General features: G+C 43.7%; 1 protein-coding gene across 1 annotated transcript in view; it reads right to left on the minus strand.

Annotated features, from left to right (window-relative positions):
• Positions 1–15,979, minus strand: part of LOC119167605 (protein-cysteine N-palmitoyltransferase HHAT) — an 82,668-nt gene that overhangs the window by 41,927 nt on the left and 24,762 nt on the right. Inside the window, exons 3-4 of the mRNA XM_037419108.2 lie at positions 12,873–12,943; positions 5,802–5,912 (exon numbers count right to left, since the gene is read on the minus strand). Of these exons, the coding sequence (XP_037275005.2) occupies positions 5,802–5,912; positions 12,873–12,943 (182 nt within the window). The remainder of the gene's footprint in view (positions 1–5,801; positions 5,913–12,872; positions 12,944–15,979) is intronic.

Raw genomic sequence — 15,979 nt, forward strand, 5'->3', positions numbered from 1 at the left:
GAACCAACAGTACAAGCAGAAATAGAATCTGGGGAGGTTACTCAAGAGCCAGCCGGCCAAACCGCAGAAGGCTTCACAAGTACCCCATCGAAGGAGCCGGAGCCGGTGGAATTAACCGAACTTCCAGTGTCGTGCGAGAGTATCAGTGGCGGGGCGTCAAGCAAAAGACCCCGCGAGCAGTCTGCAGGACGGCGTGAGGCGTCCAGTGAAAAGCATGAAGAGGGGCCACCTGCGAAGGCGACTTCGTTCAGACGCAGCAGCTCAAGGCTGCGTCCCAACTCGACATTGGACAAACACTGGCCTCCTTTGCCCTCCAGTGGCACGGGTCCACCTGGAGGCTCCGAAGATGTCTAGCTCTATGCTAGACGCTGAAGGTAAGCATCATGCCCCGGGCTAACTTCTTCATGGTTTAGACATGGCTTTTGCAGCGAAACTTAGAGTGGCAACGTTAAATGTTCGAGGTCTTGCCGCCAAACGGAAACAGAGCCAAGTCTACAGGCTGCTCGTGGATCATGATCTGGATATACTAGCTCTACAAGAAACAAAAGTAGACGGTGAGGAGGAGACCCGGGGCATGGTGCTGAGGTTTACGGCGCGTTACTACGCAATTGTAAGTCAAGCAATAGGCACGTCTGCAGGCTGTGTTTTGTTCATTAAGAAGTTACCGGGTCTTGTAGTGCAAGATACCTTCTCTTGCCCGTCTGGTAGATTGGTTTCCTGTGATTTTGTATTCAATGAATGTCAGTGGCGTATAGTGTGTATTTATGCACCAACCATTTGCGAGGAGCGATCACTTTTTTTTCAAGCCTAAACCAGCACTTCACTTTAGCAAGGAAATATGTATTACTTGGTGATTTTAACTGCGTCCTCAATGGGCGAGATCGGGCAAACGGACGCGCCATTTACGATAAAAGTAGTAGGACGCTAGCGGACGTAATTACTGAATTCAAGTTAGAAGACGTGGGCAGCTGTATAGAGGGAACGCGGGATGTGCGTTTCACACATTTTCAGGGGAATAGCCATGCGCGCCTCGATCGCATTTACGCGTCGCTTGAATTAATAGCTCACTGTAAGACATATGCTGTCTACCCTATACACTTCAGTGATCATTGTTTAGTTAAATGTGATATGGGAGAGAAAACAAAAGGTGGAACTTTCTCATGGGAGCTGTGGAAGATGAATTACACTTTGATCACTGACGACTATTTCTTAGATCAGGTAATGAACTGTATCAATGAAATAAAAGTGGACGATGAAGTTAAACTTGCAGAACAATAGGAAGAGTTCAAGCAGCGAATAAAAATAAAAGCTATTGATCGTTCTTGCGCATTGAGTTACGAAAGAAAAAAGACAGAAAAAGAACTCCGAAAGACTTTGGAAAGACTAATAGACTTGGAGTGCCAACAACCGGGAGAGTATAAAATTGACATACGCAATATTAAGCAGAAACTTGCACTGCATGACGAGGAACGCTACCGCGGTGCACTCTTCCGTGCTAGGGCTGAGGCATTAGCGGCTGGAGAGACGCCAACCAAAAGAGCGTTATCCCTAGTTCACACTGAAACATCCGCTTTCTACAGCGACCGAAATTCCCCTGCCGCCGAAACGCAGCGTCGTTCGCACTGGATGCGCCCCGCGCCGCCGAATATGCCATCTACTACGGGGCGAACGCGGGATGGATGCGCTGTCACCCGGTTGTTGTCGCGGCTTGCACACGCTACTTCGCTATCCGGTGGTGTATACTTCGACGATTCTCGTACGCAAGAAGCAAGAAAAGACAGTACTGCTTACTTTGCTGGCAAGTGGCTGTCTTGTAACGCACGAAGAGCAGAAAAACCACCGACGCCAGCGGCGTTGGTGGGTTTGTTTTGCTCTGCAAGACCGCAACAAGCTCGGACACGCCAACAGCAAGCTCGGTCACCTCTTTCACAAAATACGGAGGCGAAGTAGGCACAGAGTAGGTTAAAATCCCGTTGGTTTCAACATTCAGTTACGTGCACTGCGGCAAAACAAGTGAGTAGGGCTTGGCCGCCATTTTTCAAAATTCCTTGTCTAGCGCTCCTATTGGTCCGCAGTGACCGATTCGGCGGCAGACGCCGCAAAAATCGGTCCGAGAGCGATCGGCGCGGAGAGGGCCCTTTCGGCGGATCTCGCCGCCGCCGAATCGGATTCGGAGCACTTTCGGCGGCCGGAATGCCCAGTGTGAACGCGGCCTTAGGGGTGGAGAAAACGAACGCTCGACGGAATCATATCGAAAAAATAGAGAAGGATGGTCACGAAGTAACTGGTACGGACAGCATTTTATCCGTATTTTCAAGTCATTTTGAAAACCTTTTTGCGTGTAGACAGGTAAACCTAGAAATATTTAAAGAATAATATTTAGGACGCATGCCGAAAGTGAGTGAGGAAGTGAAAAACGCTTTGGAATTATCTATATCTGCCTCTGAAGTGGAGCGGGCGATTGATAAGTTAAATCCCGGAAAATCTCCAGGACCAGATGGTCTTTGTGCCAAGTGGTACAAATGTTTTAAAAGTGAACTGTCTCCTATACTTGCAGGCGTTTTTAATGAGGCGAGGCATATCAGGCAAAGAAATTACCACCATCCTTTGGTGAATCGCGTACCGTTCTGATTCCGAAAACAGACGAGGTTGAAAAGCTCAGGCACGTCACAACGTACAGGCCAATCGCACTGACAAACGTAGACTACAAAATATTAATGAAAATTTTGGCAGCTAGACTTCAGTCAGTAACAAGGATATCGCCGGTCCACACCAAACTTGAGGAATCAAAGGTCAGTCCATAGCTACAAATGTTCATAAAATGCGATCCGTGCTCGAATGTGTTGACACCAATCAAGCTCGTGTGGCCATACTCCAGCTGGATCTGGAGAAAGCGTTTGATAGCGTTGCCCACGCTCTTTTGTTTGCAGTATTGAAGCACATTATAGTTGGTAAGATAATTAATGACGGAGTAGCCATGGCATACCGGAATGGTAGTACGAGACTAATTATTAACAAGACATTGGGCCCCCCCCCCCCCCCCCCATTAGAATTGAGCGCTCAGTGCGTCAAGGTTGCCCTGTTAGTGCACTTTTGTTTTGCATATATATTGAAACTTTATGTCCGTCGATATTGCAGAATGACATCATTAATGGGTTTAGAGTACATTCTTCAGAGGTCAAACTACTCGCATACGCTGATGATGTTGCGATTTGTAGCACTTCCTACGAAGGTATTGAAGAATCAATCAGAGTTTATATATCTTTCGCCGAAGTTACAGGAAGCCACATAAACTGGGGTAAATGCCTCGGCTTCTGGCATGGATATTGGCCTTCAACACCAGAATTTTTTGCAGCCATTAAATGGACAAGAACGCCAGTTAAATATCTCGGAGTACCGCTCGAGTCATACAAAAGTACTGACGAATATTGGACACAGCAAACGAAAGAAATTAAAGAAAAAGCGAATAGGTGGAATGCAACTTATCTGTCCATGTTTGCTAGGGCTACTGCATGCAACTGGTTTTTTGTGTCTAAGCTGTGGTATGTGATGCAAGTGCTGTACTGTTCCCGGGTCAATGTGCAAAAATTACATCGGGTGTTTGCAATATTTGTGTGAGGGTCTAACTGGGAAAGGTGCAGTCGCACGAATTTGTTTAGACGGGTGAAGTGTGGAGGCCTTGGGCTAGGACATCTGTTTATCAAGCAGTTAGTAAATAGGTTTTTCTTTTTTCGTGAGACAAGAGATCCTTTCCTACTAACAGTATGTCAAACAAGACTAAGTAGACTGTTGCCCGAGTTTGTTGTGAGCACCCATGTTACCCCAGGGGCTGTGCAAGGATACATGAAAGAAGTAGTGGCCAGCGTGCGGTTTTTGTGTGTTCGCTTTTCAACTGACTACCTGTGGTCTGTTGGAAAGAAAAAACTGTACAAAGATTTATGTGACACGATGCTCCCCGTCCCACTGTACAGAGCACTATATACAGCACGCAAGGGTCAGAACGTACTTAAACGAGTAAAAAAAATGCCAGCAGCTTCAAGTGCGAAAACGTTCTTTTTCAAATTACACACTGGAACACTTCCTGTAAGAACCTTCCTAGAGGAGCGTGGGTTTTATATGCCTTGGGGATCTCACTGTCTAATCTGTAAGAAACCGGAAACTATTGACCATGTTTTCCTGCACTGTTGGGAAGGAGTTTATTTTTGGGACGTATTACAAAGGACAATCAAAAAAGAGTTTCCGTTAGACCCTCATGGTATCAGGTATTTGGTAATATAGAATGAGGATGGATTACCTTTAGATTTTATCATGATGACTGCCTTGCACAGTATATGGCGCTCTAGAATGGCTGGATTTCATTGTGACCCAGACAGAAGACCAGCAAGAGAGTATTTTAAGGAAAGAATCTCAAGATTACTTGAGGTAGTAAGAACAGACGAATGTGTACCTTTATGGGTAGAAAGGGTAGAAGTTCTACTGACCATGAAGGAATTCTAGGATGTGATGTGTTATAGTTATGCTTGACGGGCTAAGTTATTTTTAAGTTTTTTGTATTGTTTGTAGTGAATTGTAATATATCTTAGTAACCCGTTTGTGAAGTTTACCGGAAATAAAGAAAAAAAAACCTGTGGTAGCTCAGTGGTTAGAGCATCGAACGCGTTATTCGGAGGTCGTAGGTTCGATTCCTGCTCACGGCTGGTTATTTTTTCATCCACTTTTCTTTCTTCTTATTTACATTCCATTGGTTCTAATAACTTCCCCTGTACATTCCTTGGCATTACTGGCTGTTAGATCTCATATATATATATATATATATATATATATATATATATATATATATATATATATGAGATATAACAGACAGTAATGCCAAGGAATGTACAGGGGAAGTTATTAGAACCAATGGAATGTAAATAAGAAGAAAGAAGAAAGAAAAGTGGATGAAAAAATTCTGCTCACAGCTGGTAATTTTTTCATCCACTTTTCTTTCTTCTTTCTTCTTATTTACATTCCATTGGTTTTAATAACTTCCCCTGTACATTCCTTGGCATTACTGTCTGTTATATCTCATTAATATTGTGTTAAAACACAGAAATACGAGCCCTTAGGTATACACTTTTCTCCCTTATATATATATATATATATATATATATATATATATATATATATATATATATATATATATATATATATATATATATGTGTGTGTGTGTATGTATGTATGTATGTTCAGTCATCTCAGCTCATGCTGAACAAGATCGTGCAGGTATAGTTGAATGTGAGAAGTAGTTATTGAGGCGGTCTTTTTCACAAAAAAGAAGCGAAACTGTGTCACGCAAAGTATTTTATATAGTAGTACTGGTTCGAGTGCTTATTACGAAGCAACTTTTTTTATCGCTCTCAAGGCGCTACTCATCTAGAGAATGATAGCTTATTCATTTGTATTTAACTTTTTGTTTTGCTTTGGTGAAAATTCGCAACATATTCTGCGTTTATCATTTTTTTTACGAAAAAGAAAAAAGAAAAAAAATTCGCCTGTTTTTTGTTTGATTTCATCTTTATATGGTCCTATAATAAATGAAAAATACTTTGGGAGCAAATGAAGCAAATATATTGCCAAAATATTGTGTCCATGTTTGGAAAAAACAGAATTTAATCTCATATTGCGACTCAAGTTTCGCAATGTAGTGGTAAAAGTAAAAATATGGCATCTATATTGTTGCATAATAGAGGCTGTCGCAATGAGGGTGCCTAAGGAAAAGATCGGAACGACAAACATTCCAGGCACTTGCTGTTCTCACCGTTGGCACCGCGTGAGCGAGCCCCCGACCGATGACGGAGTGCAGCAGCAGCCAAGGCCAGGCAGCGAGGATGAACTGTCTCACTTCGCTCCATTCTTTATCAGAGAGGTCCTGCGTAAGGTCAAAACAAGTTCGTCCAGGTACCTGGAATAGGTTACGTAGGTAACGCTAATAAAGTGAGAAAATGGCATAACACGGAGTCACTTCAATGGCGAAACAATTTTCGTCACACGAAGAAAGAGTGCTCAGACGGGACATTACTCAACCCACGGCGAACAAATGGACCTCCCACAGTGTGATCCAGTTGTTCGACATAAAGGAAGCTGCATGTAACTGTACACAACTCTATACTGATTTTCGGGTAATAGGACAACGACAACAGGTTAGAGTCTGCGAGAGATGGCTTGGTCGATAAGACCGGTAACGTGTAGGCCTTTCGGTTAAATATTAAAATGTAATGTACGACCCTTATCTGCCGCAGTGCGACTATAAATGCGTACGCAATATAAGAAAAAACATATTTGTCTTCTTCATCTACGCCTAAACAGAGACGAGAACTTCTGAATTCATTAAGTCACGTGGGTAGAAAACTTTTCCTGATCCTTGACTGCTTTGCCATGAGCAGCCGAAGCATGAGCTTCATGGGAAGCCCTTCAAGTCCATCCTAGGAATGTCTCCCCCCTCCTTGATTTCCCCCCCCCATTAACACCTAGGCTTGATGACGTGTCACAACGGACCGTATAGAACAACAGCGCAAAATACGGGACAGTGAAAGGCAAAGAAACACACAACGCTATCTTGTATTTTACGATGTTCTGGTATTAGGTTCGCAAAACTAACTAGCCCACCTCTACAATAGACCTTCTCTATCGAGCTGGACTGCTTGGGACTGCCATGTAGGACATTGCACAGGACTGCCCAAGCTAGCTGCCGGCTATTCATCTGCACATCTATCATAGCCCAGTCTTGCTCAGAAGTACCCACCACTGTCACCTCTCTGCAGAGTTCGGGGGCAAGGCAGAAAGTTTTTTCGGGAGGAGGGTGGAGGAGGGGCTCCCCTTGAAAGGATCATTTTGAATTCGAAGCATTTCTTTGCGAACTTCGGCGACTTTGACCGAATCTATCTATCTAGCCAACTACAACTTTGAGCTCTCCTGAGCATTTCGATAATAGCATCTATACTAAATTTCGTATGACTTAACATAAATAGATTACGAACATGAGTGGCTCGTCAAAACATGAAAATCATGGTGTGTATGTCATGAACGCCACAATTTACATGGCATGGTCTTGCTACTTTCGCGGCGGTATCGTTGGAATGAGAAAATGCAAAACTGGTAAAGTATGACTTGACTGCGTGGCGATCATAAGTGACAGGCCCTATAACGTGGAATTCATGACTTGCATGTCATGCAAGTTATCACCACAACGCGAAGCTCACGGTGCGATCATGTCCGTTTCGCTAACTTCTGGTATACTGGATTTTGTGTTACGTTGTTAAGTGACGTAAATGGATCTCAAAGGTACATGAATGGTGTAAACATCATTATCATGACGTGCATGTCATGAGAACTTCACTGCATGCCACGCTCATGACGCACTCGCGGCCGTTTCGCTTGCGTCACATACACGAAATTTAATATTAAAAGGCGCGAACGGTCGACGAAGTTGAATGACATGTCAAAACATGATAATTTTGATATGCGTGTCATGTAAAATACGACTACATGCTACGCTCATAGCCATTTGCTCCCGACCATTTCGCTAGCTTTACGTATACCGAACTTGATGTTACGTGACGTTAATGGACGATGAAGGTATATTACTGGTACAAACATTATTATCACGACATACGTGTCATGTAAGAACATGACTTATTGTTAGGCTCAAAGCGCGCACGTGGGCATTTTGCTAGCTTCATATATACAAAATTAGGCGTTACGTCGCGTGAATAGGCGACGAAGGTAAATGACAATTTCATACAATAATATTCATGACATTCTTCTGATGTAAATCATGACTAAGTGCTACGTTCATCATAGCCCGCTCGCGGGCGTTTCGCAATTTTTGCACATAACAATTTGGGTATTAGGTGACGTGAATAGATACGAACACAATTGCCAGATGCAAACATGATAATCGTGACAGGGACGTCATGTAGGGCTTAATTCATTTCCGCCTAGTATCGTAGTGCTGATTTTAAAGCGACATTTTAACATTTCTCATTCACTCTGCGCATATCATTGATTCCCACCGTACATGGGATCAGCCCATTCTTTAGCTCTGTATGCCATGGTGACCAAAATTTTGCAGGGCGGTACATGGGCCCGATGGGCAACCCTCGGAATAAACTAATGGCAGTGGCCCACTACTTCCTAAGGTGAGGACTAGTTGAAAGAAGCCCGTCGGGTGCTGCTGGGCCGGCCCAAATGACAAACTAATGTTCGTAATGGAGATTTCCACTCACATGGTGAGGCTTGTGCACTGTAGAGACCCGCTCTTCCATAATAATCAAATTTTGGAATGAGATGAAGAAAGGGAGTGAAGCTGTCAGACTGACGTTGTTAGATCCGAGATCTGCGTTGTGTGCTACTTTACGGTCAGATTCGCTGGATATATCTGAAGAAGGGGGAGGCTTGGACGCTTGCGCTGTAGTGAGTGCCAAGAGTTCCTTTTACAGCCCGCTGCCAACGCCCATGCAGTCATGTTCGTATTCGGAAGTCGCGTTGCTTCATAATTACAAATTGCGTTTTCGTTGTCAGTGTCTCTGTCGTACATTACATTACCCTTTATATATTACTTTTAATATATTAGAAAAAAAAGACTTTCGACTAGGGTTAACGAAAGTGTAGCTTGTGTGCATTTGCTATTTAAATAGCAGAGAAACAATAACAACAACATAAACAAGTCGAATACTGTAAAACATTATATAGAGATTTCATTCAAGTGAAAAACAGACTGCAATAAATAACTGCTTAAACAAAATCTTTCAAGAACTGATAGCTATCAAAAATCTAAGGTATGAGAGACCAGCACTGAATAGGTGGCGTGCCGAAATAGAGTACCTGGTGGAGAGTCGCGGCACTAACGAGACGTTCGCGCCCAGACGACTGGCCGCAGTGTACCCAAGAAGGTTCAAAGTGTAGCGCGGTGAGATCACGCGCGTGAGACTAGCTTCATTTTGGAACGAATGACTCCAAATGCCATTGCTCCAGTAATACTGCACCGTAGTGTAGAAAAAAAAATGCTTTGTCTGACCACTACTCTCACTTAAAAGCACTCGAAAAAGGAAAGCTCTCCAAAGCTGCTGCGTCTATGCATATGCAATATATGGGACAGTGCTGTGCCGCGATGATGACTACCTCGTCATCTCGTTGCGTGCTGGGTTTTGTGCTGAGAAGCACCAACTGATAAGTCCCGGCTGTGACGATATCGTGCTGCCCACTTGATATGTTGGGTTTAACGTCCCAAAACCACCATATAATTATGAGAAACGCCGTAGTGGAGGGCTACGGAAATTTCGACCACCTGGGGTTCTTTAGCGTGCGCCCAAATGTGAGCACACGGGCCTATACAGGCCTTCCGCCTCCATCGGAAATTCGGCCGCCGCAGTCGGGATTTCATCCCGCAACCAGCGGGTTAGTAGCCGAGTATACCTTAGCACCACCGCGGTGAGGCGTTGCCCACTTTTGTAGTAAAAAAAAAGGGGGGGGGGTGAATGGGTAGGTGCATCACTTTTTTTTTCTTCTGTCGTATGTACGACCCTGTACATGGCATGTACGCACGTCAACGTTGTTAAAGCAAACCACCGTGGCCGCAGAGCATGTGCAGTGTAGCGCTGCTACACTTGAGGGCGTGGAATGAATTCGTGACCATGGCGGCCGTATGCCAATGGGGGTGAAATACAAAGAACAACCGTGAACCAAGATATATGTGCAAAATAATGCGTTGACAATTACTTCTCATAACCACACAACGCGTGCGTTGAAATCATATCTTCTTTGGTACATGAAAGCGTAGCAAATATTGATGTTGAACAGATACCTTCATTTTAAGCAGGCACGGGCAAACGGTAAAAATAAAACTGTGTAGTAAGTGAACTAAACTACGACGAAAAATTGAAGACTTTGCATACTTTTCCAGCAAGGCATAAATTCCGATGTTATTAGCCACGGAAGTTAGTGAAAAAGCGGCGTGCCGCATCGGCTGCCTCCAGAAAGCTAAGCTTCGTGTAGTCCGCTGCTTTATTCGTAACAACAACCATGTCTTCAGCATAAACTAAGTGAAACAGAGGCATGTCAGCATGGAGTGTTCACCGCAATAGTATCTTTTATAACAGTTCAGCTGCTTAGGCAAATGCTCCCCGCACAAATCTCGCGAACAAGGCAGGTTTTCTTCTACGTAACTCCTTACAATTGATGTAGACTATACCTATCTATATTATCATTCACTTCAAGCGGGAGCATCTTATGGATTTTGGTGGTAGTGGCCAGATGAAAAATATTTACAAATACGGTATGCTGAATATTACGCTCGTCTTATTTCTGGCAAACCACCGTTTAAATTTCGCTGTGTGGCCCTGGTACTAACTGGTGGCCGTCTTCACTATCGAATAAATGTAACAGACCCACGCAATTTCGTTTAGAAACCCGCCCGACACCAGAGGAGAGGCCCCACAGCGGTCTTGTGACTAAGATGCTCGGATGCTGACCGGCAGGTTCCGGGATCAAATCCCGGCTGCATTTTCGATGAAGGCGAAAACGCTATAGGCATATGTGATCATACTTGGGGGGTCGGAATTTCCACAGCCGTCCACAACGGCGTCTCTCATCATCCTATGGTGTTCTCGGGACGTAAAACCCCTCATATCAGTATTATGACACCACAGGAGAGTGAGAGTAGAGTGTAATATGCTCGCCTGACCACTTCGATGCAACGCCCCTTTCTTATCGATATGATTACAGAGTAAAAATGTACAGGGATACGTTCTCCCCTATTGCTAGACACTGTGGCAATTGAATACGCAGCGGTGCGGCAAGCTGTATCTGTTTTTGTTTCGGCGACGCGTGCCCGCGCCGCCTCTATCAGTCGCCACTCTCGTCTGGGGGAGCGACTTATAAGTGCGCGCTTAGACCACTAGGGCAGCGCTGCCCGCATCGTAGAAACACCAGCGCTGGTTCCCGACAAACAGAAAGTGTACTATAAACACTAGTGTACGCAGCAACTTAAAATGTTTCAGTGTTATTGAGTTTGAGTTTGAGTTTAGTTTATTTACCACGTACAGTTGTACAGTAAGTCGCTGGGACAGAGGAAAAAACTGTATAAAACAGCTTGACAAAGTCCCATATCCCCATGGCAACTGTGGCAACGAAAACGGCAAAATCAAATTAAACACAGGACAGTTTAAACCAGCAATGCATAATCTTTGCATCAGAACAAAAAAATTAAACAAACTATACTAACCAAAAACGCACATGCTATACATCGAAAGAAAGAAGTAATCAAACAGAACATAATACTACACACAAATTAATAAAGCATATTTAAAATAAAAATATTAGAGAGCATACGAACATTTTCATAGTTAATTCCTACTTTATTTAGTATATTCGGCAAGCAATAACTCAATGTCTGAAAGCCATAATTTGTGCGCGGTCTCGGCATATGCCAATATTTAGAGTGTTGGTTTAGGCACGTTGAAGGATTTGATTGCAAGTTAGCTAAACTACGTATATAACCACAATCTTTTATGGTATCAGATCTAAAAGAGACTGCAAAAGAATATTCGTAGAGCAGGTTTAATTTGATTATTTTGTATTTAGCAAATAATTGTGAAGTATGGGCATTAAAAGGGAGGTTGGCAAAGATCGTAGCACCTTTTTTGTAGGATAATAAGGTTGCTAATAAATTGCTTTGTTCCATTACCTCAAATTAGGTTGCAGTAACTCAGATGTGATGTAAGGAGCGCAATAAATATCAGAAGTTTTTGAGGAACTGGCAATAAACCCTGCCATTTTCTAAAGACACCCAAGACTTTGCAAAGCTTATTGTACAAAAATTCCGTGTGATAATCCCATTTCATGTGTTCATGGAAAACAACGTCCACAGACTTCGCGGTGGAAGAAAATTCGATTATGCTGCTATTTAACATGAGATTTTAGGGTTCAGTGGTTTCATTGAGGGGAGATTTGGCACGAAAAAGAGCAGCTTTTGTTTTGAGACAACTTATAATTAAAGAATTTTTAAGGGTCCAGCTGTATATCTTTTGTAACGTTGAGTTAGCAGTATTTACTAGATGACTAACATTCGTACCTGAAAAAATAAGCTTGTATCGTCTGCGTAAATTACTTATTGGGATGAAGGGTCAACATGTACGATATCGTTTTTAAATATAATGAACAAAAGGGCACCCAATATGCTGCCTTGGGGAACACCATCTTTAACAGTTTGCACAGACGAAATTTCCCTGTTTATACACAGTGGTGTCTGTCTGTACACAGTGGTGTCTGTCTGTTAGGTAGCTTTCGATCAGATTTAAGGCTACACCACGAATTCTCTAACACTGCAGTTTTCCTAATAATGTCTTGTGGTTTGATTTGTCGAATTCTTTCGACATATCTAAAAATATGCCAAGTGTGAACTTTTTGGCCTCAATATTTTAGAGAATCAATTCCTTTGGAACAATAGGGCCCTTTCGGTTGAGTAGCCCGATCTAAAACCAAATTGTGATTGAGTTATACTGGAATGTTTATCGGAAAAATTCAACAGTCTAGTATAAATAATTTTTAAGACCTTTGGAAAAAAGCGGGAGAATTGAAATCGGCCTGTGATTTGTTATAAGTGATTTTGTCTCCATCTTTGTGGATCACCGTCACCTTAGCCGATATCTTATGGCCGATATGTTATGTTAATTCATTGATAGGTATTTATCAACTCTGATGACAGCAGAAAGTATTTGTGTGGACCTCGACGGACCCCTTCGATTTGTCTTAGAAAACATTTTGAGCTATTCTCTGAGGAATTGCGATGATAAGAGAAACTACAGGGGGTAATCTCGTTCAGCCGGCTTACCCACTTCCTCGTGACACCCCAGTAAGAACTGCGTGTGACGTGGTGACTCAGTCTTATTGGAACACTTCGATCTGCGAGAAATAAGAAAATAAGGTAAATAATAAAGGTTGCTTACTAAATAACATATAAGTATTCGCAGCACATTGTTTCTGCGTGCGATGGAATTCCCTAAGGAAGGCGCATAAGAAAAAAAAACGTTTGTAGGTGCGCCAATAGCACTTGTCCATATCTACAACCGAAGTACCTTCATAGAACCGCACTATAATAATGACGCGCTGAGCAAGCAGAAAAGAAGAAAAGAAAAGCAGTGGAAAGCATGGTCCTGCCCAGTTTTTTTCAATAGAAACCTGTTATGAATAACGTTGGTGGTGGCGCTGTCGTGCGAAACAAAGTTAAGCGCTGGCGAGCGTTCAAAATATCGTCCTAAAACGTACACTGGTCGCATGCATGCCTCTTTGTGTGTACCGTTTTCAAATATTTGATCTTGCTTGGTCATGGGCTTGTCGGCAGTAAACTTTTTTTATATACGGCAGGCTTAACTCTTATCGAGGTCACTAGTTATTTTACGTTGCCGCGCTTCATTGCTGCCTGTAATTCAGGCCGTGAGTATCGTTTTGGCCCGTAGCAACCAAATTGCTAAAAGCAACTGAAAGATACAATTCCCGGCATAGAGGGAGGACACTGTTTGGAAGGAGCATTGTGAAATACGATGGAAATATAAAAAAAGAAAAAGAAAGAAAGAAATGAAAAGGGGAAAGAAACAAAGACAGAAAGAGATGTTATTGCTGCTTCGCACTATTGGTGACAAAGCCTGAAGGAAGAGGGCAGCTGAATGGCCTCTCTGATTCTTCTTTACTTCTTTATTTCCATATTCTCTTTTTCTTGCACCTCTCCTTTGTATCTGTTTCTTTTACTTTCGTCATGGCTCTATTTATTACGTCTCCCTATTTTCTCTTTCTCTTCACTTGTAACGAGTAGTGCCTATCCCTCTTTTGTTTTTTTCTCTCTATGCATTTCTCTCTTTCTTTTATTGTCGTTTTCATTATGGACCTTTTATTTTTGGTCCTCTATCTTTCTCTTTTTCTCTCTATCTTTTCGTTCTATCTCTTATTTACATGGTCCTTTTCCTTTCACCCCGGCACCTTCTGTACACGGCACACGGAAATGGGGCTTGTCCAATTTCAGTGGCGCGTACCCACATCAAGAGCCGTCTGGTGACACCGAACATTCTATACTCGGAGCGTGCCTGTGGAGTGGCTGATGGCCTGGCGCTCCCAACTTGGGAATAAGCCGCTGCACGACAACCTGCGCGTCGCTGGTCATCCACCACGTTTTGCCCCCGCCCACCCACCGCTCGAACAACCACGCGCTACAAAAGCTTCATAAAAAAAAATCACACCATATTCATGGAGTGAATGATGAATGGCGGGGTGAAGCGTTCGTCAGTCCGTCCGTGCTTTCGTCCGTCCATGCTTCCGTCATTCGTCCGTTCATGTGTCCGTCCATCCGTGCGACCTTCGGTGCATCCGTCCTTCCGTGCGTCCCTCCGTGCGTCCGTTAGTACGTCCACTCTTCCATCTGTCCAACTGTCTGTCTATTCGGGCGGTCATTCCTCTGTCTGTCTGTCTGTCTGTCTGTCTGTCTGTCTGTCTGTCTGCCTGCCTGCCTGCCTGCCTGCCTGTCTGTCTGTCTGTCTGTCTGTCTGTCTGTCTGTCTGTCCATCCGTCCATCCGTCCGCCTGTGCGTGCATGTGTCCGCCCCTCGATATGTCTGTGAGTCTAACAGTCCGTCCATCTGTATGTACATCCGTCCATCTATCTAGTGAACACTCCAAGTACAGCCATGTCACATCTTTTCATCATGTATCCATCATATGCAAGAGCCGTCATTCAGCGGACACTCTAAGGACCGCTCTTTCGGGCATGTGCCCCCGGTGACTACGTACACCATCGGAGGATGGACAGACCCACACCCTAAGGAGCTTCGCCCCTAAAAAAACTGCTCAAACATACGCGGCAATGCTTTGCTGGCCCCTATCTTTCAGGCAGGATAAAGGTTTGTCATTTTTTATATTTTTTATCGCTGTGACGTGGGCTACAAGCTTTTGTTTGAGAGAAAACACCGGCGTTTTACAGAACCGATACCCCATAGATTACCAAGGCCTTTCCTATGGTTGCGTGACGTCACCCTATTTGTCCGCGGGGTACCTCCGTTCCGGTAAATTCTGTAGCGTCGCGCTTGCTTTTACTGCCCTATCGGAAAAAAACGAATGGTGGGCATGGTGGAAACCACCACCCACCATTAGAGTGGATTAATGTAGTGGGTGAATGGTGGGAAACACCCACCATGGCGCATGGTGGGTATGGTGGGTGCTGCAGTGCCGGCAACACTTGAGCGCAAAATGACGTCAGAATCACCGTGACGAGCTGCCACAAAAAATAAAAAAGAATTCTATAAAAACGGTATAGAAAAACACCCGCCCTGTAAAAAAAAAAAAACGCCACGGAGGATCGAACGTGCAACCTGCGGATTCCCATTCGAAGACGCTAACCACTGCGCCACACCAACATGACGGCGGTTGCGTGTTAAATACTTAGTTGGCGTACAAACTTAAGGTTCAACTTAAGTTATGTTTGTCGTCTACACAACATAGACAAGATCTACACCTGCTACTAAAAATTGCACATTTATTAAACACAAGCAACTGCGCCCTGTAACGATTGCCACTATGTTATTGGCACTAGTGCTATTTTTTTTTACAATTCACAACTTAAAGGAAAAAAAAAACAAGTGGACTGGGGAGCAGCAACAGTTTACCGGCGGGGTCTGCCAAGTTTAATATCCGTTTCGCGCTCGTTCTAAAGGGCGACATCTGCTCACGCTTTATGACGCTTCTAGGCTCATTTCATAGATACGCCCGCCTAATTTATTTGAGTGAGTATTGGGATGCTTTTCGCGCAATGTAGAGGGCGGTCGCGCCAGCGCAATGCTGTTGCTCTTTCGCTAAAGCAACAACTACATAACGGCTTGGCCAAAACGAATGCAGTGTACCGGAAACATTACGCTATCATAATGGTTCACCAAGCACACGAATTGCCACGTCTGAG

Source organism: Rhipicephalus microplus, chromosome 6 (genome assembly GCF_043290135.1).
Source record: "Rhipicephalus microplus isolate Deutch F79 chromosome 6, USDA_Rmic, whole genome shotgun sequence".
NCBI classification, from domain to species: Eukaryota; Metazoa; Arthropoda; class Arachnida; order Ixodida; family Ixodidae; genus Rhipicephalus; species Rhipicephalus microplus.